Source organism: Sarcophilus harrisii, chromosome 4 (genome assembly GCF_902635505.1).
Source record: "Sarcophilus harrisii chromosome 4, mSarHar1.11, whole genome shotgun sequence".
NCBI lineage: Eukaryota > Metazoa > Chordata > Mammalia > Dasyuromorphia > Dasyuridae > Sarcophilus > Sarcophilus harrisii.
In genome coordinates, this window is record NC_045429.1 from 143,874,307 (window position 1) to 143,901,270 (window position 26,964).

At 32.8% G+C, this 26,964-nt stretch overlaps 1 protein-coding gene across 1 annotated transcript in view; it reads right to left on the bottom strand.

Moving 5' to 3' along the window:
* Positions 1–26,964, bottom strand: part of UST (uronyl 2-sulfotransferase) — a 374,901-nt gene that overhangs the window by 154,283 nt on the left and 193,654 nt on the right. Inside the window, exon 3 of the mRNA XM_003769536.4 lies at positions 9,778–9,933. Coding sequence (XP_003769584.1) covers positions 9,778–9,933 — 156 coding nt within the window. The remainder of the gene's footprint in view (positions 1–9,777; positions 9,934–26,964) is intronic.

The following is a 26,964-nucleotide window of genomic DNA, read 5'->3' on the forward strand; positions in this document are numbered from 1 at the left end:
AGGTCAGAGTGGATTACACATTAAAAAAATAAAGATTGGAAACATTTCTAATATCTATATCTTTTTACTGTATTTATTTTTCTCTCTTCCCATACTCGTGATGTCTCTAACAAAATTATTTTTTCTTGAAGACCATGTATTACATTTTCTTTTTAGCATATGACCTGAAACTAGACATTCTTGAATCACATTTAACTCATAATATTTAGATAGAGAGATGGGGGAAAGAATCAAGACATGTAACCTCTAGTGACCACATAATTTCAGTATATCTAGACCCAAATAGGTAAACCCAGGTAGGTGGTTTGAAGTAAGGACTCCCAAGCTTTCCAGTTTTTATATTTAGTTGTCAGTCTAATAAATTTGGAAAACAGAATGAAAGAAATTCTGGACTGACCAAATTCATTTCTTTTTAATGATTGAGAGTATGATTTACAAAACCAAATCAAAAACCATCTGAAAAGTTGAACTATAAAATTTACTACAAGAATGTAAAGCATACAAGTCAAACTACATTTTGGAATGCTACAAATTTTTTATCATAGATGGAGAAAGAAGAGCACATAGCTACAAATATATTCACACAAGGTAAATGGTGGTGAACTACCAATGAACATAGACCATGCCAAAGACAAAAGAAGAACTCACAGAAACAAATGTGAGTTTCTTATAGCAGGAGCTTGAATACCTAAGTTCCACAGATAAAATTTCAAGGATGTAGGCAGAAGGAAGTATTCATTTTCCTATGAACTGGCTCAAAAATACAAAAGAAAACATAGAGCAGATAGACTGTAAACTGTTTGAAGAAAGGAACATCTTATTTATGCTTTTGTAGGACCTCACTGAAATGCAATGAAATCTCTACTTCATATGGTTCATTCACCTCACATGTATATGATTCAAGAAATAGTTGTTAAATGAACTGTCTACTTTATGCAGAACTGCTCTGCTAAGCAGTGATTAAATGAGGTCAAATCTCAACAAAGCTAATTTAATAGATTTAAAATATAAACAAATTTAATTTACAAATTAAAAATAAACAAAGATTAAATAACATATGGACTTAGCCTTCTTGAAGTCCATCATCAAGTAGAGGAAATAAAGCAAATATAAAGATGACTAGGAAAGCAAACAAAATGTGCTAAATGCTATATAGAACCTCTTAGCTCCTTAGAACTAATATTAAATCAGAGATTAAGCTTATTTTCAAAATTGAGCAATCACCCCCAAATTAAATTATTTAACCTAAGGAATTAGCTTGTTCACTTAATTGGGAAACTATGTTAATGCAATATAGATTATATCAATTCAACTATTAAGATTTAAATGCCCTGATTTTCTTTCCTCCACTTTCTCTCCTGCTGTTATTTATTGCCTCCTAAATTTTTTTCTGAAATATTTTAAATTAAACCATTTTTTCCCTCAAAGGCAATGAAACTCAGTAATGAATCCAAATAATAATAGTTCACATTATTATAGCACTTTAAAAATTTACAAAGTGTTTTCTTTGTAACAACTCTGTGAGGTCGGTAATGTAAGTATTATGATCCCCTTTTTATAGATGTCTACGGTTGCCAAGAAACAATGAAGACTCAGCTAAAGTTATGCACCATAAATTTATAGTAGATGAAATCAACATGATTTCACCAGTGAAAGTCGTCCAAAAGCAGAGGAGGAATTAGATGGTTGGGATTATCCAGGGTTCATAGGATCATAGGATCCAGATATAGAGGTGGAAAAGACTTTAGAGGGTATCTAGACCAACCTTCTCATTTTACAGCTGAGGAAAGTGAACCCCAGAGAAATTATGTGACTTGCCTAAAGTCACACAGCTAATAATTGATAAAGTCAGGATTTGAACAGACATCCCCGGCTAAAAATTCAGTATTCTTTTTCTTTCTGTCATATTGTTTGAGCCTTATGAGATCAGGAATGGCAGAAGGTTGGGGTATTATTAAGAGCTTTCAGGGTTGGAATTGAGCATAGGAGTCAAGATGGGAAATGGAGGGATGGAATGCTAAAATGGAGATAAGAAAAGAAAACAGAGGCCACAGTGAGGATGAAGAGGAGTTTATATGAGGTGATGAATTTGAAGGAGAAGTGGAAGTACTACAGGGCGTAATTTTAAAATAGAACTAGGGAATTCAATATATTGGAGGTAGAACAATTCTGTCATACTGATTCTGGGATTGGAGTAAAAATCTACCAAAATGACGTTAATTGCAGTTTTTAGTTAAGGATGAGGTAATATCATTGGCAGAGACTTAAAAGAAATATCCATTCTTCTGTGGAAATAGTCCAGATTAATTTGTTAGATTTATTAAAAAGTTATATGCACATTGATAATCATATCCATTTTGCCACCATTCATTCCATTTACTTCCCATCTTCAATTTCTCTTTATCCACTGACTTCTTTTTAGTTCCTGATAGACTCAGATCTCTTATATACATATATATGTATCTATATCTATAGACATATAAACATCTGTATGTCTATAGATATACAAGTATAAGTACACATATGTACATATATACACATATAGTAACACATATACTAGCTCTAAGGATTTGTCTCTGAAGAGAAGAGAAATTGGAAAAAGAAATTGGTAAATATACAAATGTGTGTGTGTGTTGTGTGTGTGTGTGTGTGTGTATTTCTTAAAATCTATTTCACAATCCCATTATATTAAACTTCTATCTCTTTGTTTCAAGAGTTACCAATAACCTCTTAACTGCTCTTACTACTGCTTATTCTCTTCTTGTATATACTCTCCTCCCTGGGATTTCACAACTCTGTTTCCTTTTTGTTTTTCTCCTACCTATCTTTCTAGTCTTTTTATTCTCCTTTTCTGGATCATCACCAATCCCCTGCTCATTAACTATGAGTATGCAACAAGGCTTTATCCTGGACCTTCTTTTCTTTTCTCTACACACTCACTCTCTTGAAAATCTCATTATTCCTGTAAGTTCAATTATCATCTTTACTCAAAGTACTCCCATATCTGTATTTCCAGTCTTATTTTCTATCCTGAATTTGCATCCTGTATTGTCAGTTACCTGCTAGATATAGTCACATAGATAATCCACTGGCACTTTAAACTGCACATGTCCAAAATAACTCAAAATAATTCATGGCAGAAGGTTGAGGTATTAAGGGCTTTTAATATTAGAATTGCACCTGAGAGTCAAGATGGAAGTGGAGGGATGAAATGCTAAAAATCTTAAGTCTACCCCTCATCCAAACCTTCCTGTTTTTTTCTCAAGGGTACTACCTTTTCCCTAGTTATCCAAGTTTACAACCTCATCATTATCTTTGACTCTTCTCTGCTTCATTCCACTGTATTAATTTTATCAGACATTTCTTTCCATATATATGACAATATTTCCAGTTCAACATGAATTACCTCTTATTTGGATGATTTTAATTAACTGCTTCATAATTGGTCTTTTGCTTCCATTTTCTCTTCTTTATAATTTAACTTCTATACAGTTGCAAAATTAATATTTTAAATAATATTTTAAGATTGACCATATCACTCCTCTGCTTCCTATCTTCCTTCACAATCAAAAAAATTACAACTCTGGCATTTAAAATCTAATAATATATCTCACATTTACCTTTCTAAATATTTCATGTTACTCCCCATCCACAAATTCTCTATTCCAATCAAACTTGTCTACTAATTGGAATTCAGTAATCTACCACTCATCTGGAATTATATAACTTCTTCACCTTATGGTTATGCTGATGACATTCTAGATTTTATCACCATGTCTTATTGGCAGTCCATCACAGTCTATAGCCTTCCCTCCCTGAAACATTTCTCTGCTATATTATATTATATCTCTTATTGGTGAGTTCCTCCTATGTGCTCTATTTTGTGGAGAGGCCCAAGTCATCCAAAACTTCATTCACCTCCAGGTTGTGATTGTAACTTTTTATACTATAACATCATGCCTCTATTCATACTTGCTCCCTTTTGTGCATTGACTTCCCCTATTAGATTACAAACTGTTAGAGAACAAGGATTGTTTTTTTATATGTATTTATATTCCTAACGTTCAAGTACAGTATCTGACACATAATAAACACTTAATAAATGTTTTTAGTCTTACCCTACCTTGCCTCTATTTGGTCTTAAAGTATACTTTACTACTAAAGGTCTATAGTGGTTACTTCCTATATTTCCAGTCTTCTTATAACTTGCTACTCTCCATATATTCCAGTGACACTGGTTTTCCTTGATGTTTCTCACATGTTATATGCCATCTTTCAATTAGTGCCCTTTCCCTAGCTGTCCCCATGCCTGCAATTCTCTTCCTCCATGTTTTTAAGCTGTTGTTGTTTTATCAAATCCCCAGTGCTTAGCACAATAAATGACACACTATAAATGTTTAACAAATATCACTGTCAGGAATATGATAAAAAAGAGTTTCTGCATTGTTGATGTTCTTAGGATAGAATATTAGGGGATTTCAAGAAAGTGATCTTAGAGATGATTTAGTCCAATTTTCTTGTTTTTTAGCTGAAGAAACTAAAAGTCAGAGTGAGGAAGCAGCTTATCTAAGGTCCCAAAGATAGTCAGTAATAGAACTAGAGTTCAAATCCAGTTATCTGCCTACAAATCAAGCATTTCCCTTATATCGCACTGCCTCAAGTGAACTTTCAAGTTCTTCCTAATCCAACATTTTATGGTGTGGATGTATATGCCTGATCAATTTTTTTTTTTTATCAAAGTATTTTTTTAAATGTGGCCATGTGTCATAGACATAGTCTTACTCCATTGTAGTGCAGAACATTAGAGAAATATTGAAAAAAATCTAATTTTTGGATCATTGGAAAACTACTTCAACATAGAATTTATGTTAAAAGAAACACAACTCCTTACCTTTTGAATAATTTATATAATTTTGATAGCTTAAACAGTTGAATTATAGCAGAACTAAATTAAATTGTCTAGTGGAACTATATCTTGAATGCTTCAACAAAAGGTGAGTTTAGTTTAAGATCCCTACTCATATGAGTATGGAGAAAAAGTCATTTAGTCATTGAGAGTTTAGCTTAAATAACTGCTTCTAGAAATGAAATACCTAAAATATACTTCATGTCATTTCACCTTTATTATATTTATAGAATTACTTTGAAATTTATTTTTTTTCAATCAGCAAAAAATTCTCTTTCTCTCCCTCCTACAGTAATTGCTTAACCCTAACTGAAAATGCAAGAAAAAACAAAAACCCTGTTATGAACATGCATAGCCAAGCAAAACAAAATTTCTGCATTGGCCTTATCCAAAAAGCTTCATTCTTCACTTTGTCAGGATTTCAGGTAGCATGTTTCATCATTAGTTCTCTGGAATTGTGGTTGGGCATACAGGATTCCAGGTAGCATGTTTCATCATTAGTTCTCTGGAATTGTGGTTGGGCATACAGGATTCCTTTGAAAGGAATGTTTTATGTATCTTTTTGTTTACCAGGAATTATATCTTGAAAAAGGTCCATATGTTTTCCTAGGATCCTAGATCTACACCTAGAAGGAGATTCTCAGGCTACTCAGTAAAAGTTCAGCATTTTAGAGATAAGGAAACTGAGACCAAAGAAGGTTAACTAACTTGTATAAAATGAGATGTTATCTCAGGTGTTCTGACTTTAAAGAGTGTTCTTTCCAGTGTTTTAAATTTCCTCAAACTCATCAAAATCTATTTCCTGAAGGTTGTTAAATTAAATTCTCATATTCAAGTGATGTCATCATGAACTCTGCTATTATTGAATTTTCATTCCATGCAGTTCAGGTCTATGGCTTGGCCAGGAATAGCCCATATTGCTCTGCTAATGCAGTTTTCCCCAAACTGAATTCTAAAGGTTATTTCTGTTCCTATAGGGTCAGCAGTAATGGAATTTTACCATCCTGCTAACATCTTATCTCTTTTACTCCTGCCTCCCATTTTAATGATCATTTCAGTATATTGTTCCATTAAATATGTTTTAAAAATGAAACACCATTTTCCTATCAATGCTTGTTCCTGTCAGTGAGTAATGAAGGACTGGACTTGATATTGACTTAATGAAGAACCTAAATGATATCACATTTTGAAAGTGTTAATTCATTCACTCAAAAAATTTAAGGGAGAAAATTTGCCAACAATTATGGAGGAACTTGGGCTGTGCCACTTGTAACATCCTCCTTCACACCCCCCTCCAAATAAATACATCTTAATCATTCAATAAATGAGCAGGAACAATGTATACTTCTTTAATTTCTTCTGGTCACTTAAGGTCAAATTGCATTTCTTTTCCTTGTTTTTGTCTTGATTTTAAAAATAAATACATGGCCAAGAAGATCTCTACTAAGATCATGTGATAATTTAGAATTTCATTTGGCTTCTTGTCACCTTCTCCAACTCTCTCCATCCTCTTCAGCCATTTAGGAACATTTATCCTTATCTTTCTGTTTTTCAGTTGATCTTTCGTACTTATATTTTCTACCTTATTGTTAACTCCTACAGTTTTTATAACCTGTCTTGAAATTTATTGGGGTTTTAGGATATCTAAGAAAATATATGCCAAATTATATTGACAACAAAAATTAGCCATTTGAGTTACATAGTACCTATGTGTATACATCTATATCCAGCTATAGCTCTATATCTATATAGCTGTCTCTGTATATGTACACATACATCCACATATATAGGTATATGTTTCTATAGCTATATCTATATAGCTTTACTGCATGTATACCTATATATATATATATATATATATATATATATATATACACATACACAAATATGGGTATATGTATCTCTATATCTATAATTGTCTCACAGAATCACAGGATTACAAAAAAACCTTAAGAAAATATTTCATCTAGTTTCCTAAACACTAGATAGACAACACCTAAAACATCTCAAACAGATGGAATCCAAACTACTTTTTTTTTTTTTTTTTTTTTAAGAAAAACCACCTTCTTATCCCTGTCTAGTATTTAATAACCCTCCTGGCTTTAAGTTAATCTTCCTATCCAAGCTAAGTCTCTCATACTGTCAATTTAATTTATTTTTATTTCCCCTCCTTTGGTCCTTAGAGGAAATGGAGAACAGCTGGACATCAGTGTCTATATGGAAAAAAAACAAACAAACAACCACACAAAACCATGATATACTTGGAAATTGTTATTTGTTTTCCCTCAGCTTTCTCTGTTCCAGACCTTTAACTTTTCTTGGACATCTCATTTTCTAAGCCTTTAATTACCTTTGCTGCTCTCTCCATGTTCTTGACATCTCTTTTTGGCTTTGGAGGCAATAACTAGACACTGTTTTACAAAGGGTCAGACTAGTGCAAAAAGTAAGGAATTGCTCTGCAATTTCTGAATATTGTTGAGTTTAAAGCATGGCTATTAAACAAACCTCAAGCTTTAGAACCAAATCATAATGATTTGGCAACAATAAAAAATTATGATGACATATGTTTCATATTGGTAATAATTTTAATCTAAACTATTAAAATGGATTTATCAGGATAAGGTTATTATCCCTCATCTATTGGGTCAAATTATCAAAGAGAACCTGATCTCTGTATAAAAAGATTTATTTTAGAAATAAATGTTTCTTAAAAATCAACGAAAATATTTTTCTTTTTGTTTCAGGTTCTAATATATAAACATGGCACTTAAATAGGGATATCATATCATGTGCAAAATTCTCTGTGAATGTTTTCAAAGGCATTTTGATCATTAAGTTTGGGAAGAGACAAAATGCAATAATTTATAGCAAATTCTCTTGATGGCTATTTTCTCAAGGATGAATTCACCTGGCTGCACTCAGAAATGTACCAAATGACTTTTGTCCAGAGAATAGTTACCAAGTAACAATGAATACAAAATTCATTGTTCTGATCTGGATCTCAAATGTGCCTTGCTGATCAAAACACAAACCATATGATTCAAGTATGACTCTGATGTTAATTAGCCAGCCATGTGGTACAGTGAATATAGCACCGGATTTGGGATCAGGAAGATTCCTCTTCATGAGTTGAATTCCAAACTCAAACACTTTCTAGTTGTGTGATTCTGGGCAAGTCATGCAACCCTATGTGCCTCAGGTCCTCATCTATAATATGATCTGGAAAAGGAAATGGCAAACTATTCTAGCATCTTTGCCAAGAAAACCCTGGTTGGGATCACAAAGAGTAGTAAAGGACTGAAACAACTAAACAATAAGCAAAATATTCTAGGAGAAAGGAATATCAGATCTAGGGCTGAGTTTGAAAATGTAATCCTATAAAATATAATTATGTCATAGTGTCTGTCTGTTTCTATCTTTTTCATCTTTAAAACACCTAGCTTAATATTCTGTACACAGTAAGAACTCAAGAAAGGTGACTAACAGATTGAATCCACAAACTCATGGAAAGCTCAATTGTCCACAGTACATGATCCTCTAATTGGTTATAGCTCTAATGTGCTTTCTTAGCTATACCCTCCTGATGGTGTGATTGGCTTGGCCAGATAAATATCAGAATGGAAGTTGTAGTCAGGGGTGCTCAAAGGGCCAATTTAAAAAAAAATTAATGACCTTTCTCTCCTGATAGCCTTGTAACACAACACAAGAGGAATAAACTTATTGTTCTTTTTATCTGGGTATTTGTCTGACCAAAGGAAAGAACAAGAATAATGGGGAAAAGAGGTTTCTCTTGTCATCATACCTATAGAGATAGGGCAAATTAGTAAGACACAATCAGTGTAGAATATTAGAATAAAGTGTCACAGGACTGGTGTAATCATGTTATATCATATATATAATAAATATTACAATCTTTTCTTATTTATGAACACTGCCTGACACAGAATAAGCACTTAATAAATGCTTGTTGATTGACTCATTGACTGCTCATTTTTCATGTTAATAATATCAAACATTTTTATCCATTTGTATGGTTACTAAAACACTTTATAATGAGCTTTGTTTTCTGATTTCCACAACAACCCTATAAACTAAATGTTGTTAGTATTATTATCTTTATTTTGTAGATTAGAAATTGGAAACCAAAGACAATTCTAGTAGACTTGGGAAAATTACATCAGCATGCAGAGTGAGAACTTTGGAGACTGAATGTGGATTGAAGTGTATTATTTTCATCTTTATTTTTGTGTGCCTTCTCTTTCTCTCATGTTTTTTTTTTCTTTTTGTTCTGTTTTTTTCACATAATGAATATGGAAATGTTTAAAATAGTTGTATAACCTATAATGAATATGGAAATATGTTTAAAATAATTGTATAACCTATATCAGATTGTTTGCTCTTTTAAGGAGGAAGGAGGTAAGGGAGACAGGGAAAAAATTAGGAACTCAAAATGTTACAAAAATGAATGTGGAAAACTATCTTTACAAGTAATTCAAAAATAAAATACTATTGAGGGACAAAATAAGAAATTGAGAATCAGAAAATTTAAGAGATTTTCCTGAGATTACAAATAAAGCAAACGTCAGAGACAAGACTGGAACACAGGTCTTCTAAATCAAGATTTTGTCATGTCCCATAGGGCCTTTTCATGGTGCCCTAAATCAGAACCTAAAGGAGGAAACCTGCAATAAAAACTCCCTCTTTTTTTTTTTTTTAAACAGAAGTCTACAGAATTCTTTACTTCTATTTCCTTATGTACCTTGGGAAAAAACCCAGGATCAAATTAGAATTCTTCCATAGATGTCTGATCAACTATCTGTAAATATGCATGTCAATTACACAAATGAAACAAATACATTTTAATAACTTACTTGCTCATTTTTGGTCAGTCTGGTTTTGTTATGAATGTCTGATGTAACCAAATTGAATCCATGTTTCTCTGACAAGATTCTCAAAAGTAAGACTACAGTACGACTCCCACACTTTCCAACTCTATTATATACCACTTGGCTGGGAAAAGGAAGTACCTGGGAAGAGAAAAAGAAAGGAATTAATATAGTCACTAGAACTGATAATATATTTTGTATTTTCATCAATTCATAGTAACAGTGTTTGTAAGCCAGAAGGCAAAAGTTATGAACCCATATATATTAGCTCAGAAAAATGTTACAAAGCTTAAAAATGTATGTGAGTATATTACTTTTCTTTTCTACTCATAGGCATATATATGTACAAACATATATATATATATGTATGTATAAACATGCACTTGTCACAAACATACATATATTCAAATGCATATCCTCTTTACAAAAAAAGTATGTGGACACATATTATATATATTTATTAGACTGGTAAATTTTTACTCAAATTTTTTGTTGGTCATAAAATTCTTTGTGAGTTATTCAGTAAAGAAGGATTCAATATAAAAATGCATGATTTAGTGATTATGATTTTGGTAGGCCAAGAAATTATATTGGAAAGTGTTCATTACCAGACTTAAATCTTTCCATACCTTTCATAAAACTCTGCCTGTCCCCTAACTTCCATTCAGCAATAAATAATCTATTTCAATGCTAAGAGCTCAGGATGGAGGAAATTTTGTAGAAAGAAGCGGCTGGCTAACTTTAATGGAAAGGATCACTCTTCCTCTCTATTCATTCTGCTCCAATTTCATAATGTCTCTCATTATACCTCCCTTGACCACTATGATGGCCTTATAACAGTTCTTCCTGCTTTCATTTTCTTCCTCCCCCAATTTGTCTTCTGTACTGCCATCAGAATAATTTTTCTTCAGCAAGTATTTGGCCATGGAAAATGTTTGGACTTTTCTCCTTCCTTCTTTTATCCACTGAATTACTAATCATTCTTTAAAGTACAGATTAAAGGTTGTTTCCACAAAATCTTCCACAATAACATTCTCTCTTCAATTTCTTACAAAACTATTTTTTGGGGGTAATTTTCCAATAGATTTACCATGTAATATTATACATCATCATATTTAGTGTTTATGCCATATCCCCCTTCTAAACAATAAGCCTCTTGAGGTCAAGGTCTATGTTTTATAGGTGGGTGGTATGGTAAAGAGAGAACTAGACCTGGAGTCAGTAAAGCCTGACAAATCTAATCCCAGGCATTCAGTAGCTCTGTGATTCTGGGCAAGTCACAATCTTGTTTGTCTCAGTTTTCTTATCTGTTAAAGAGGGATAATAATAGCACCTATCTCCCACAATTGTTGTAAGGATCAAATGAGATAATATTTGTAAAGTTCTTGGCACACAATGCACACTAAATAAATGTTTCCTTCTTTATCTAAATGTTATAATCTCCTTCACTTTTTAAGTATTTTGCTATGTAGAATGTATACATTATGTATGAATATAACAGATACTTAATGGCAATTGAATAAATGACTAACTGAATTTATAATGAATGAACTTGGGATTTAGAGTGGTATCTTAAGAATTGTGCAGGATTTTGAATGAGTAGCTTTGAATTGTATTCTGCCAACTGCATGACACTGGGAAAATTACAAAAACACTCTGGAATTCAGTTTCCCCATCCATAAAATCTTTAAAATCACTTTTAGCCCTGAACCCATGATTTGATCCTATCTCCACTGAAATGCCAAAGGCAATATGGAAAACATAGATATTTACATATTGAAAGGTCAATGAACAAAATTTGCTTTTCTCAGAATGCTTAAAGATATTTCACCTTTTATCTATATTGCTATGACTAAAACGTACATTTCACAACTGGTTGGTACAAAAAAATTGCTTGATTCTTTATGATGTTTGTAACAAACTTGACTATATTACGTGGTGATTATCAATACTATCATCTTTGCATGCAAGCTCTGGAGTAATACAGGACCACCTTAATATCATTCATATCTACTCAAAAGACACAACTCCACAAAGGAAAAAGCAAATGGAAAAACAATATGTTTTGCCCAGATTATGACATGAAATTAATTAGAAGGGAAAAGAAAGGAAAGGAAAAAAAAAATTATTAACCTTTTATTATGTGCCAATCATTGTTCTGAATGCTTTGCAAATATGATCTCTTTTAATCCTCACAACAACTCTAAAAGATAGGTACTATTAGCCTTCCTTCCTTCCCATTTTTTAGTTGAGGAAATTGAGGCATACAGAGATTAAGGAATTTGCCCAGGATCACACAGTTACTAAATTTCTGAGTCTGGATTTGAACTCAGGTCTTCCTGACTCTAGCACCATGCTCTATGTACTGTGCTCTCCAGGTGTCTTTAGGCATCAGAATGCAAATATAAATATATATAAAAGCACATAGGTGTATATATACACACATATACATATGTATACATATAAGCACATATATACATATATATAATTACACACATGGCAGCAAGTCATTGTGATGATATAATGAGCTGAGCTCAAAATTGAAAAGAATGAAAAGAACATTGAGTTATTTCAGTCTTAGAAAAGTGCATGCATATTTATTGCCCATGGTCTAAAACAGGCAAAGCAATGATCACCTTCCAAGTGTGGTGACATATGATTGCTCATTGATTGAGCAGCCACTACTAATACAATGCTTGTAAACCTAAGAAAACTTAAATCTTTTCTTTGAATGGATCACTTATACATATAAACTGAATCAACTTTTTCAACTTTGAATTAGCAATCAATACAAATAAGGACTTGATTAAATCTTTATCTATTAAACCAATTATAGAGCTACTACTTGCATGAACACTTATTCTTAGATATTAGGTGTCCATTTATATATCGAAATGAATAATTGAGACTCTTAGAAAGTATAGATTTAAAAACTTAATTTCTTCTAAATTAACAGAGTAATTCTTGCAGTACCAAAATTTAATCCTTAATTATTTAGATAATTGCTTCAAATCTCTATATTCTTTTGCCAATGAACAGAGTTGTTACTGACCATTTAATAATCTTTTCTTAATTTAAAAGAGATGCTAATTATAAAACACTTTCAAGTGTTTCTTATTTAATTAAAATAGGAATTTAGTATCAAGTAGTTATTATGAACATTTGCTCCTTAAATTTAATATACTCCTAAGTGCACAAATTCCTTTTTCATTCCTTTTTTGTTGTACTTAGATCTACAAAATTATAGCTATAAAGTAGGAAAGACACCATAACATAAGGAGAAAACTAATTACAAATTATGTGTCATTAATACAAGTACACTGAACTTTGCATAAAAGGACCTTGGTTTGCCTCATGATTTCAAGCAATATGAACTTGGGCATTTCCCTTGATCTCCCTGGGCTTTGTGGGATAATAATTTTTGCATCATTTAAGGTTTGCAGGTTGTGAAGACCAAATTAGGTAATATATACAAAGGTCATTATATCCATAAATGTTAGCTGTTATTAATATGACTAGTAAACCTTTTCAAAGTAGTAGGACAGATTTAGAGTTAGAAGGCTATTTTGGAGGTCATTTAATCCAACTTCAATTTACGGATGAGAAAACCAGCCAATTATGTCACAGAGGTCTCAAAAGCAGGTCACCTGATTATGAATTAAACTCTCTTTTGGGGTTTCAGTCTTTTCCCCAGTAGATCCTGACATAATTTAAAACCTATTTTCATTCAAATACTAATATAGTCTCAGGTCATTTGTCTAAACAAAAAACTTAAAGCCTAAACTGCAATACACATATATGACATGACTATAAAAAAATGTGACTAATTTTCATGTATAGTTGTAGAGACTAATTTTTTTACTTCATAGTCACCCCGCATCCTTTGCCATGAATACCAGTACACAAATAAGTCTTCTACATATTCCTAATCTAACATTCTGATTTTGCCAAAAGGACCCATTTAATGAGCAAAAAAAAAAAAAAAAAAAAACCCAGCAAATTATTCAAATTGCATGTATGTGTCCAGTTTTGAATAAATTAAGTAGCCATCTCTAGGATAGGGCCAAGAGGGAAAGGGGAAAGAAAAAAGAAAAAATAAAGAAATGATCATTTTATTATATGTTTAAAAGGAATAGCAAGTTGTATATTATAGATTTGCAGTTTCATGTGCAGTCAGTGCCCCCATCCCATTTTAGTCTTTTTTAATTTTAGTGCTTTTTTAATTTCTTAAGTTCTATTTAAAATAAATTTAAAAACAGTTATTTTATAGCTAGAAGGGATATATGGTCCCTCTTTAGGTAGAACATATATTATTTTTTCTTTAGAATCTTTGCTTTTTAATCTTCATCTTCCAATTGATATTGCCTTCTTGACTAAAAGGCAAAAACTCATAGGGATTCTCCTTCCTAATTCTGGTTGTTTATTCCATTCTTGGATTTGAAATCAATGACTTATTCCTGTTTACTGCTAATATGTTTTTGAATTCCCCATGCCTTTTTTTTTTAACTTGTATCTTCAATAAATGATAAAACATTTTTAATTTTCTTATATAGAGAGGAATTAATTAATCCAATCATTTTTCTTCTTTGTTGAACTAATGAAGCCACACTAAATGCCTGAATTGAATTAGATCAACTCTTAACCAGCCTGCTCATAGAGTTTATCTTTTATTTTTCCATTATTGAGAATTCCACAATGAGAAATATCCTGGCTAAGCATGTTACAAAAAAAGCCCTACTCTCTCCCTGCTATGAAATAATGTTCTCATTTATAACACTTGCAGTATTTCAGGATAACTTCTTGCTTGCTCTTTTTATTTAAAGGAAAGAAAAATATTCTTTTTGCCATTTGCCTACTTTTCTCTATGGACAGCTTTCTTGGGAATTATTTTAAACTTCTCTGACTGTAATAGAAATTTAAAGGAGAGAAAGCTGATTGTTGCAAAATTTGTATAAAATCCTAAATGTGCTTCAAATTTCTGTTAAAGTTATAGGGCACATCTTCAATGTTTCTGAAAAGATGAAATACTTCCCAAGGTCAGGCTTGAAATTCTCTTCTTTCTTATCCATCACTTGGCAAAGGTAGCCAGAAACTCCAACTCCAGAATTCCAATCATGTTTAGCTTACAGTCTCCTGATGTTCATTCACTATTGACTATTACTAATTGTCAATTTTCTCCCATCCATCCTCTAGAGAAATACACACATATTCCATCCAAATAAAAATATTCTTGGCAACTATAACTGAGTATCCTATCAGTGGTTTTCATTTTATGGATAATTTGTAAAATCCAAGCAGTCTTTGAAGTATATGAACTACATTTTTTTATGTTAGCTGACTTGTAATTCCTACATATGTCATAATCCCCTGGAAGCTTAAGATTTACATCTCTAGTGTGTGCCAACTAAATTGAAGACTTTACAAACACATGGCAACTAAAAAAATACAAGTAGACATTATCTCCATTTCAGTGGGCTCCTCCTAGTTTGAAAGGTATAAATTTCTCAAGAGTTTCCTAAAGAAAATTTCCCTAATGTATGACTTTAACTTTTTCTTGGAATGGATAAAAATGAAGGATTTGACTACTTTTAAGTGTCTAAAAATGATTTTTAATATTATTCTGTATGTCACTAAAGGACTCAAACATTTTATATAGAATAGTCGTTTGCCTAAAGCCTTAAAATTGATGAGGGAACTGGGGTGGGAAAGAAGGGAAGAAAAATGGAAATGAGAGAGAATAGTGCTTGTTAGTAATCATACTAATATCTTTCTTACAGTTAACTGCTTTAAAGGATTAACAAATGTGATAACAACAATATGAATATGAAACATATATTTGTTGTTAAAACCAGACTAGCTAAAATTGAATTTTACTCAATAGCACTTTCTTGACTTTGGGCAAGTCATCTAACTCATTTGGGCCTTGGGTTGTTTAATATGTAAAAAAAGTGATCTCTAAGGTCTCTTTTAAATGCAAAAAATGATGCTGAGATCTCAGGAATGCTTTATTTGATGATTCTGAAAGAATTTCTTGGTGATGAAGAGTATATCTCTTGTCATCATTATAAAAATCAATAGTAGAATGAAATGGAAAAAAAAAAACACTGGGCTATGGATAAAAAAAAAATCTCAATTCTAGGGTTAGTTGTATCATTATTTGCTTTATGAACTTGGCCAAGATGCTTAATCCTTTTATATCAGTTTCCCCATTGATAAACTATAGGTTAGAAGGTTAGATACCATATAGCTACTTCTAATTGTGGTTAGTATTTTGTATTTTTCATTCTCCATTAATTTTTGAGATATATTTGAATCTTTTATGTTTCTTGAGAGAGAGGGTAATTGAGAGGAAAGAGCCTGGAAATAACTGTATGAGGTGAATGAGGAATGGGGAGAGAGGAGATCTATGTTCTAATATGAACTCTGTCAGTGTGATTGTGGGCAAGTCACTTCATCTTATAGGGTTTTTTCCCCCTGTAAAAAAATTGGGGAAGTGAACTATACTGCAAAGGACTCTTATTGCCCTCAAAATCTGTGATTCTAAGATGAGGCTGTAAGACATTTGCAGATTTTAAATTGGTTACTTTTGTGATACCTTGCACCTTTACTTAATTTCATTTCATTCTAGGAAATCTGAATATCCATATTTTCATAATGGGAGGCAACTTTATTATGCTATTGATAGAGAAGTAATAACCAGAATAGAGAATTATAACAGGATCTGTATTCAAAGAATCTATTTTTACAATAAGCCAGAAATAATTTTGATGTTTTGATAAACTATAAACTTATAAGCTAGAACTTAGAAGTCTGGAACTTCTAAGACAATCAATGGAAAATAATTTCTAAATTCATTTAAAATTAAATTCCCAGATGACCTTGGGTGAAGATTATAGAAAAAAAAAGATGTGTTCTTCAAAACTTCCTATTTAATTAAATGAAAAAGAAAAAAAAATCATGCAAACTGAAGAATGATAGCCTAATTTTCCATTCAGGAATTCTCTAAAGAGAGTTTCAGAAAGTTTCTGAATTGGAAGTTGCCTCATTATTTTTTACAATCCATACGGAAATTTGTAATTTTTAAAGTGAGACACCAAACAAAGTAAATCCCCACACATTTATTCATCAAACAGCTTATAAAATGCCTACTATGTATGAAACACTTGCTAGGTGCTGAGGATATAGGAATAAAAAAAAAAGACAGCGCATGCCCTCAAGAAGGTTGCATTCTCCCCAAAGAGACAAATATTTCCTACAGAAATGCAGGCCGAAGTTAAATTTTCAAAATGAGTTTCGTGCCTAGAATGTCAAATGTGACACACTTTCGAGTCAGAAGAACTTGATTCATGGACTGCATGTGTCAAACATATACTTAACACAAGCAGAAACTGAAGTTGGAGATGTTTGACCATCCCAAAGGACTACTTCAAAGTTTTTGTGCATGACTTCTCCTAATCTAGCAACCAAATACTGAACATATGCCTGGCAAGCTGTAGCAGACCTACTGGAAGCCCTTTTAACCTTCTATATTGCTTTTACAAAAAAGACATAAATGGAGAAAGCTTGTTATGGGTTTGGCACTGTCAGTCTCTGCTACTAAATCCTAGGGTCAGATCTCAGATGCAGCACTAATGACAATTTAAATCTCTAAATAATAAAAAAAATTGCATTCTTCAGGGAAGTGTGGATATCTTATATTAAAATTCTGGTGCTTCTTTATGAAGAGTGATTTTTGAATCCATTTAATTTCTTCTTTGATCCTAAAACTGCAGATACTATAGCAAAGAGAAGAATCAAGAATTCTTAACAAATTCAGTCAATAAGCATTTATTAATACTACTAAATGCCAGGATGCTAAATGCTAGGGATATAAAGGTAGGTTTAAAAAACCAGCCTCTGCTCTCAAGGAGCTCACATTCTAAAGGGAAAGTTGAATAAACAAATGTGTACAACAATATGATAAATATGAAAATGTTTAAAAGGGTTGCACATATTTAACTTATACTCATTTGCTTGCTATCTTGAGAAGCTATAGAAGGAAAGAAAAAAATTTGAAACATAAAGGTTTATAAAAATGAATGTTGAAAACTATTTCTCCATGTATTTTGAAAAAATAAAATAACTATTCAGGAAAGAAAAACAAATATGTTCAAACAAATTATCAGGTATAAATTGAAGACGATGAACAGAGGGAAGCCATGGAAATTAAGGGACATTAAAAGGAAAATCTTTCAGTAGAATTCAATCAATAAACATTTATTAATCACATACTATGTGCCAGGTATTGCTCATAACAAATCTATGAGGTAGGTGTCATTATGATTCCCATTTTACAATTGGGGAAATTTCTCAGGGTCACACAGTTGGCAAGAAGCTGAGTTCATATTTGAACTCGGGTCTTCCTGATTCCAGGCTCTATTCACTGAGCCACCTAATTGCCTCACAGGGAGAATTTTTGATGGGACTTGAAGGAAACATTTTCACTTAATTCTAGGTTTGAGGCAGTAATGTTTATTCAGCCAATCAATGTAACTAGTCAGTGTAAATAGGATCTATAATTAGCAATTTTGATAATTCCTAACAGGAAATATTTTCTATTAGGATTTAGGAGATTCCAGGTAGGGTAGTATAAATATAAGTTTTCATTAAGGAAACTCTAGTCTCAGTAGAAAGAACATTTTCCTTCCATGCAGACTGTTAACAAATCAGTATCTTATAATCTCAAAGAATGTTTTTTGAGGCTTTGAGGGATTAAATGGCTTCTCCAAGGTTATACATTTAGTACATTTTCATAGCCGGACTCAAACTCAAGACCTTCTGACTTAAGGCCACATAGACGTAGACATGCCCTTGTCCTTTATCTATAAAGCCTTTCCACCCGGCTCCTGGATTCAGATTTTCTCCTTACCTGGAGCTATAATTTCTTAAAACTCTAATGAGGAGGACTAAAATTAAATTTGGTCAGTCAGATGGCCTGGTGGATAGAATTTGGGGCCTGGAGTCAGGAAGACTGCCCTTGCTAAGTCTAAATCCAGCCTCAGATATTTATGAGAGTGACCTTGAACAAGTAATTTAACCCTGCTTGTTTCAGTTTCCTTATTGTATCTTTATCTGTTATCCTTATCCTTATTAAGTTCCTTAATAAGTTATTCTTATTAAGCTGGAAAAGGAAATGGCAAATCACTCTAGAATATTTGTCAAGAAAACCACAAATGGGATCATAAAGAGTCAAACACAATTAAAATGACTGAATAACAACAACAACAAAAATTAAATGTGCCTGGACTTCTATTTTGGGCAATTTTTCTTTTTAAGTCTGTTTTAGAAGTGAAGAGTTTTAAGTCAGTGTTGCCTCTCTAAAGGTCTATGCAAGAATTTATGTTCCTTCAACACAGTCCAAAGTAGATTTGTTATAATACTAATGGAGGATAAGTGTTGATTATTGATTGGTATTTTCATAATTTAGAGAGGTTAACATAAGCCTAGGCAGCCTATTCATGGCTTCCATTATTCCTTCAGAACCATTTCTTTTACAACTACTGCTGCATTATAGCTGGCTGTTGTTTATTTTTAAGATATCAATTGACTCCATTACCTGTATTATAACAACAGCCTTCTTTCCTAATAACTATCAAGGCACATTTCCTAGGCTATACAAATGATATGCAGCCAAATCTGCAGTTCAATTTATTTCTTTCCACTCTCCTACAGTCATACAGTACCGTGGATGTGAGAAAAGCCAGGGTTGGAAGGGAGGAGGGAACAAGCATTGTTGAAGTGCATATTATATAACTGGCACCTTGCTAAGCACTTTCCCAGTATGTGATCCAGTGATCACCTCATATAACCCTTAAACTTATAGATGAGGAAATAAAAGAAATAAAGAAGAGGAGTAAATGATTTTTTATGTCACACAGTTAGAAGGAAAAGAGCCATGGTGAATATAGTTATGCTCATACTAAGTCTAGTGGTTTTGACATTGTACCAGATTATCACCTTGATCTCCCCAAACGTTTTGATTTGAGTTAACCAGGAGCTTAACCCTCTATTCTTCTTTCCCTACACAGACAAAGCTTTATAAAATATGAGATATTCTGTCTTTGGATTGTCAATTTGTTTGCAATGTGCTGGGTGAGGGATGTAGAGTCATCCCTACCAAATAAAATATTTCTTTGGGCTGGGTTTCAGATGCCTAGGGCTATATTAGGCATATGGTATATTTTCCATAAATATTTGTCGAATGGTGAATAAATATTGGAATGAGTTGCCTCTTCATGAATGAGAGGATACTAAGTGAAGGGGAAACAAAAAGGCTTCCAGTATTCTGTCCCAAGTGGTTGCAGGAAATGACCTGAGCTTTCTTACAGCCTTAGTCTTACCTATGATAAAAGTTGATAGAAGTTCTAGGAGCATGTCTTTAAGTACTTTTCATCACTACCTATCTATCCATCCATTTGAACTTCCAGGATGAAAGATGAATGGTCCAAGGATAAACCAAGTGAACACAAAGGAGAGAAGGAGGAGTATGTGGTAGAGTAAAAGGGGGAGAAAGAATGCACTTACTGTACATTGAGTTAGAAATATAAATGACAAGATGCCCATAGATAGGAAGATATACTTTATTAAAGCAGTTTATATTCCTAAGTGATTTTAATCAGAAGTGCTAAGTGTGCATGGTAGAAATAAAGTGGTGTATGTATATACATGATATATGTATATTGAATTTTGAGATGAAAAATATGGTATAGAAATATATGTATATATATATATATATATATATATATATATATATATGTAAATCTTCCCAGATATGACACTTTCTTTTTGGTGCACAATCTAGGTCCCACCCATAAACGCATATATTCTGAGTGCACATGTGTGCACACACACACACAGAAATACACACACACACTTTTTTTTTCTCTATCACACATGCAGGATCCATCTTTGGCTTTGTTTTTATTAATTGATTAGTGCTGGACAAATAATTTATTTTATTTTTCTATTGTATCCTCACTAAGATATAATGAGGATCCAATTTCTTGTATGGAACTATTATCACATTCAGATCATTTTTATTTCTAATCTCATTTTAATCATTATGATTAGCAAAATCATTTGTTGTCAAAGAAAGACTGAGTCAATAGACTAGATGATCTCTAAGCACTAAAGATCTATTTATAATTGACAACATGCTCAGTACTTTCTAATCTGTAGAGGATAACTCTTGAGGAGTTCATAATCTGATAGATAAAGGGGATAAACATGCAGATGTTAGTGTGCATTCAGGAACTCAATATTCTAAGATCTCTTCCATCTCCCAAAGTCAGTGACTATTATTCTACAATTATATTCAGCTTTGGGAGCACCTGCTTTGTCTTAATGAGAAGAACACATTTAAAGAAGCTGAAAAAAAAAACATTCAAAATGTCTTTTTTCATTCGTAGCACTGTAATTCTCCAAAAGGGTGGAGACAACTTAAAAGCTTGATTTGAGCCAGTAAGAAGATTTATATCTGGAAACTACCACTCAGGATGGCATAAACATGACCCCAAGAACTGGAAATTCATGTGGAAAAAATGGTACTTTTTTTTCAAGTCTATCTGCACAGTTTTAATCTTAACTATCTTATCTTACTCTGTTTTGATTTTTAAGTGCAAACTTTTAGGAAAGTGAGTAGAATGCAAAATACATATGTATTCCATGCTGCATCTGGCCAGCAGCCATAGTTTGAGGACCCCTGGACTCTAGTTGATGGATTAGGAGAAACATTTAAAAAATCTAGTTGTAATCTGTTCAAAATAGCAGCTTTCTAAACAGTCCTTCATTCTCCTGTATTTTGCCTTTCATTAGCTTCAGTGTTTGTTGCATAATTGCATTTATCTATGCAATGATGTGACTGATAAACAATTTTGTCCTAGTTTTAGAAAATACCCTTAAGGTTAAATTGTATTCCCTTATCAAGAATGCTAAGTGACCACATCCAGAGAGGAAAACTTGTGATCATGGAGAGAAATATACTTTTATTTCTGAACATAGAAACAATTTCTTTGAAACTTTTATAGACTGATGCTTAGCAACTCTTACATAAATGATTCAGGATAGTACCTTGGAAATCACCTCTTTACTGCTGAAGAGATTTACAATCCAGTTATTTTTCTGACAAATCTTGTGGAAATACTATTGTAAACTATAACAATGTTTTTATTGTGGAGAGTGAAAAATCATTGCCAATTATAAGTACCTCATTTATCTAGTTGGATATAGCTTCCAGAAAACTTAAGGGCCAAGTTTATTACTCCTCTGTTGTAATCTGCTCAAATTGGATGCCTGAGATCATCTACAATCAATCAAAAAATAAGTAAAGTTAGAATTTGAACCTGGGTTTTCTGATTTTTGTGCATTAATAGTAAGACTTCTAGAATGAACTTTTTTTATCCTAGGTGTAGTAATCTTCTCAATATACCTATTAACTACAAATATCCCTCAAATGTCCTGGGATCCCTTTTTTCCCCCCCATATTATATAATCTGGACTTGGTAATCTTTCCTGTGGATGCAATTAACATGTCTATGTAGTTACCTAATGACTAATTCCCAAATCAAAAATTCTATCCCTAATTTCTTTCTTCGGTAGTCAAACAATAACAATTGCATTTTAGACATCTGAAACTGGATATCCTGGTCCTGTAGACATCTCAAACTCAACATTCCCTAAACAGAACTCATTATTGTTCCTCTAAACACTTCCATTCCAAATTTCCCTATTACTATAGAGAAAGCCAACATTTTCCTTGTCACCAAGGCTCACAACTTCTATGTTATCCTAAACTCTTCATTCTTTCTTACTTCACATACTTAAATGCTCTTTCAAATAGTGGAATTTTGCCTTCATAACACCTCTTTTATAGATCCTTTTTGTTTACTCATACGACCAAAAATATTGTTCAGGTCCTCATAGCCCTTGGATTATTCTTGTTTAGTTATTTCTTGTTCTATATTCTATATTCTTGTTCAGTCTTTGTGACCCCATTTAGGGTTTTCTTTGGTAAAGATTGTTTGCTATTTCTTTGTCCAACTCATTTTACAGATAAGGAAACTGAGGCAAAAAGGGTCAAGTGATTTTCTCAGAGTCATGGAGCTAATAAGTATCTGAGGCCAGATTTGAACTCATGAAGATGGTTATTCCTGTCTGTAGGTTTATCACTAACTACACAGCAAGCCATATTGCCTGGACTATCATAGCCTCTGTTTCAAAACTCTCTACTCTGATCCATCTTCCAATAATAACAAGTTAATTTTTCTAAAGAACCATTCTGACCATGATTATATATTCTTTCCCCCCAACTGACTCAAAAGATATATTGCTTTTTCTCAGTTCACAATGAATTTTCCTCCTATGAGTTTCTATTTCTGCCATATGTGTTAGCATTTAACTGAGATCTAATTGTTTCATGTATGTTAATTTTGTCTTCCCTATTAGACCACAAGATTATAGAAGGCAGGAACCATATTTATCACACATATTGTGCTGGCGCCATAGAATACTTGTTAGTTTATCGATTTGAGCAATGTCAACATTCTGACATTGTTCATAGAAACTATTTGGTCTCAAATCATTCCCTGCTTCTGCTTTTATACCTAATAAGTGATTGTTTCTGAGTAAGATAGCAAATAACAACAAAGGACCACATCATAGTATCTGACACCCATCTATTTTAACATCCCTGAGGAAAGCTAGAAAATATACTGAGCTAGAGGAACATCATCAACCTTGCCTGTTTATTCACTTGATTTTGAACCTTCCTAACAATTAGTGCTATCTCCAGGTGATATGAGCTGCTGTAGGAGAGTCTCCTTTTGTGGAAGTTTTCAAGCAAAGGACAGGTGGCAATTTATTAGATATATTGCAGGAGACAATCTTGCTAGGTTGCTAGGAGACAGATAAGAGCTGGACTTAGAGACAGAGTTCGGCTGAGCCACCAGTGTGAATCTAGGCAAATTAGGGATAGAACCTTCTATAGAAAGTTCCTGCCTTCTATAATCTTGTGGTCTAATAAGGAAGACAAAATTAACATACATGAAACAATTAGATCTCAGTTAAATGCTAATCTCTCCCTACCTCAGTTTCTTCCTCTGTAAATGAGGATAATAATAGAACCAAAATTCACAGGATAGTTTAAGGGATCCAGTGAAATAGCATATGTTAAATATTTTTCAAATCTTAAAGCACCATGTTGTTGTTGGAATTAGTTGTGCAGACAGTCCCTTCTTACTCCCATGGGAACTGCATATTTCCTCTGGCTTGCGAGGAAATAAAAAGTGCATTAGGGAAAGGTTGAAACCCTTAGCCCTTCCAGCTTCACTGATTACTCCTTAGCATTGGGACTTCCATGGAGTCATTTACCTCAATATAAGACTATATTTGGGAGAATCATAATCAAAACTTTGAGTAGCATCTATCTATCCATCTATTTATCTTACTTTCTTTTTCTTCCTTCCTTCCTTTTTATTCATTCACGTATGTATCTATAACTTCCTTCTTTCAATTGTTTATATATCTATTTATTTATTTTTGTTTTACAAAAATAATGCTAAGAAAAGCAGCATGAACAATGTGCGAACAATACTCTCCCTGGGCAGAGAGTCCAGGACCAGTGGGACCAGTGAAGTCATTTTATCATGGGAGTTGGAGGTGGAAGAATTTCTAAGGGGAACAGTACAACAACAGAGAATCAAGAGATCTCTGCCATTTGGTGGCTTTCTATTTTAACTTATTTTTATTGTCTATTCTGCACATGCATTTGTTCCTACAAAGCTGAATAAGTATAAATATTGTCAAGATATGAATTTAAGCACCTTAGGACAAACCTCCAACTATTCTATCCTAAAAATAGATATCTCCAAATCTACCACTTGGAATAATAAAAATTTTAGAACCAGAGAGAATCTTATTTTATCTCATTTTACATATGAGGAAATAGAAATCCATGGGGTGAAATCACTTATCCAAGGTCATACCCCTAGTCAATAGCAAAGTTGGAATTAAAACTTGGGTCCCTTGACTTTTAGTGTATTGCTCTTTCCATTAGATTAATGCTGCTTATTTAATTGCTTTTATATAAACATTGTCTCTGATATGTTGTTTCAATGATGACAAAGATTTACATTTTTTAAATTCAATGACCTAAACTTGCTGTTGATCACTGTCACATTCTTAATAGTTAGCCTATTTTCAAATTTTCTTTGAACTCTCATATGTGGTATGTCACATATTTTATGAGCACCCCAATACACCACAGTCCAACTTGAAAGTCTGGCCAGTTACCATCTGTTTCAATAAAACTGAAAACTGCAGATTGTGCTAATGAGAAAGACAGAGCCTGAGACAAAACCAGAGAGAAACAGAGAGAGACAATGAGATAGAAAAAGAGAAAGAGAGACAGATGTTTAATGAAGATACAGACTGGAAGAGGAGACAGACAGTGAAGGGTGGGAGAGTAAAGAAAAGGATAAGAAAGAGAGACATAGTAAGATAGATTTCAAAAGTTTAATGAATATTGAGAGCAAGCTGATAATGGCTTCAATGTGTACACTAAATATGAGTTCAATTACTAAGATAAAAAACTTCCACATCTTTAATTGATTGATATTTTCTTATATTGAACTAAATGTGTGAGAAGACTCTTTCAAAATAAATATGAAAATAATGTGATGATGAGGCTGGGACAGCTTTGAAGTAGATCCATTTGTAAATCATTGTAAAACCAGCTGAACTGAATGGTAAATCTTGAAGAAATTCTAAGTCATTTAAAATCACCACTTCTTCACTGCATGAATGTGGACAAGTCATTTACCTCTATTGCTTTATAAAAGTAAGAATAATAATTGGTATCCCTACTTAGCAGAGTTTTGAGGAGAGGGCAGTTAAATGTGAAAATGTATGTGAAATTATTTTGTTATCCTGATTTCTGGGGCAAGATGGCAATTATCCAGAATTTCTTCTTGTGTAGGAAGCATGGTAGATAGAGTCAAAGGAATCAAGATAGCTAACTACTGGAAGTCTTTTCTTTTGAAGACACAACAGGGACTTGTAGACCTGTATAAGAGGAAGCATGATGGTGGCCAATGATAATAACTATTATTTATAGTTCCTTAAAGTTACAAAGCACTTTAAAGCCTTTATTTTCCTTGAGTCTTATAATAACCCCATAAAAGATTCAACAGTTATTATTATTCACTTTTTATAGTAGAGCAAATGAAGACTCAAAAAGCTTAAATGATTTATGATCACACAGCTAGTGAGTAGAAATGGAAGGATTTGAACTCATATCTCCCTGTTTCCTAGTCTTTATCCATTTATGTTAAGACCCAAGAAGATTTTAATAAGCATTCTGTTGGGATAGAATGAGCTAAGGTCCAAGGAAATATTGGGTGATATGACTTCTAACATGCAATATGGAACTTAGCACAGAGCTAAAATGTGAATTATATCTATTGAATCATATTTGAAGAAAGAGATAAAATGCTAGGGGGAATACTATAAGCAGCAAACATTTAGTGAAAAATAAACAACCAAGTCCAGAGGGAGGGAGCTGTTGGTCCATCTGAGACAGATCATCTGTGCTGTTCATCTGCCGGAGTGTAAATTTTGTCTTCAAGAATCAAATGAGGGGCAGCTAGGTGGTGTGTTGAATAGAGCACCACCCTGAAGTCAGGAGGACCTGAGTTCAAATCTGGCCTCAGACACTTAACACTTCCTAGCTGGGTGACCCTGGGCAAGTCACTTAACTCCAATTGCCTCAGCAAAAAAAAAAAAAAAAAAAAAGAAAGAAAGAAAGAAAGAAAAGAAAGAAAAGAATCAATTGACCCCTTTGCAGGTACATGAATCCACAGCTGCATACATTTACTGCATTTGTTATTATAAAGCACAAAGAGAGTGAAAATGCAAGCTTTTAATCTACTTTATGTAATAGTTAAGAGCTAATAAATGAAAATTTAAGAACAGTCCTAGATGAAAGTGGTTCAGAAAACTTTTTAAAAAATCTTTATATCATTTATAAGGTACACATTTTACATACTTTAACTCTTTTTTGGAAGGAGAATCAGGATCTATAATTTTTCATCAACATAGGGAAATTCTGACATAGAGATACCCTCCAACATAATAGAT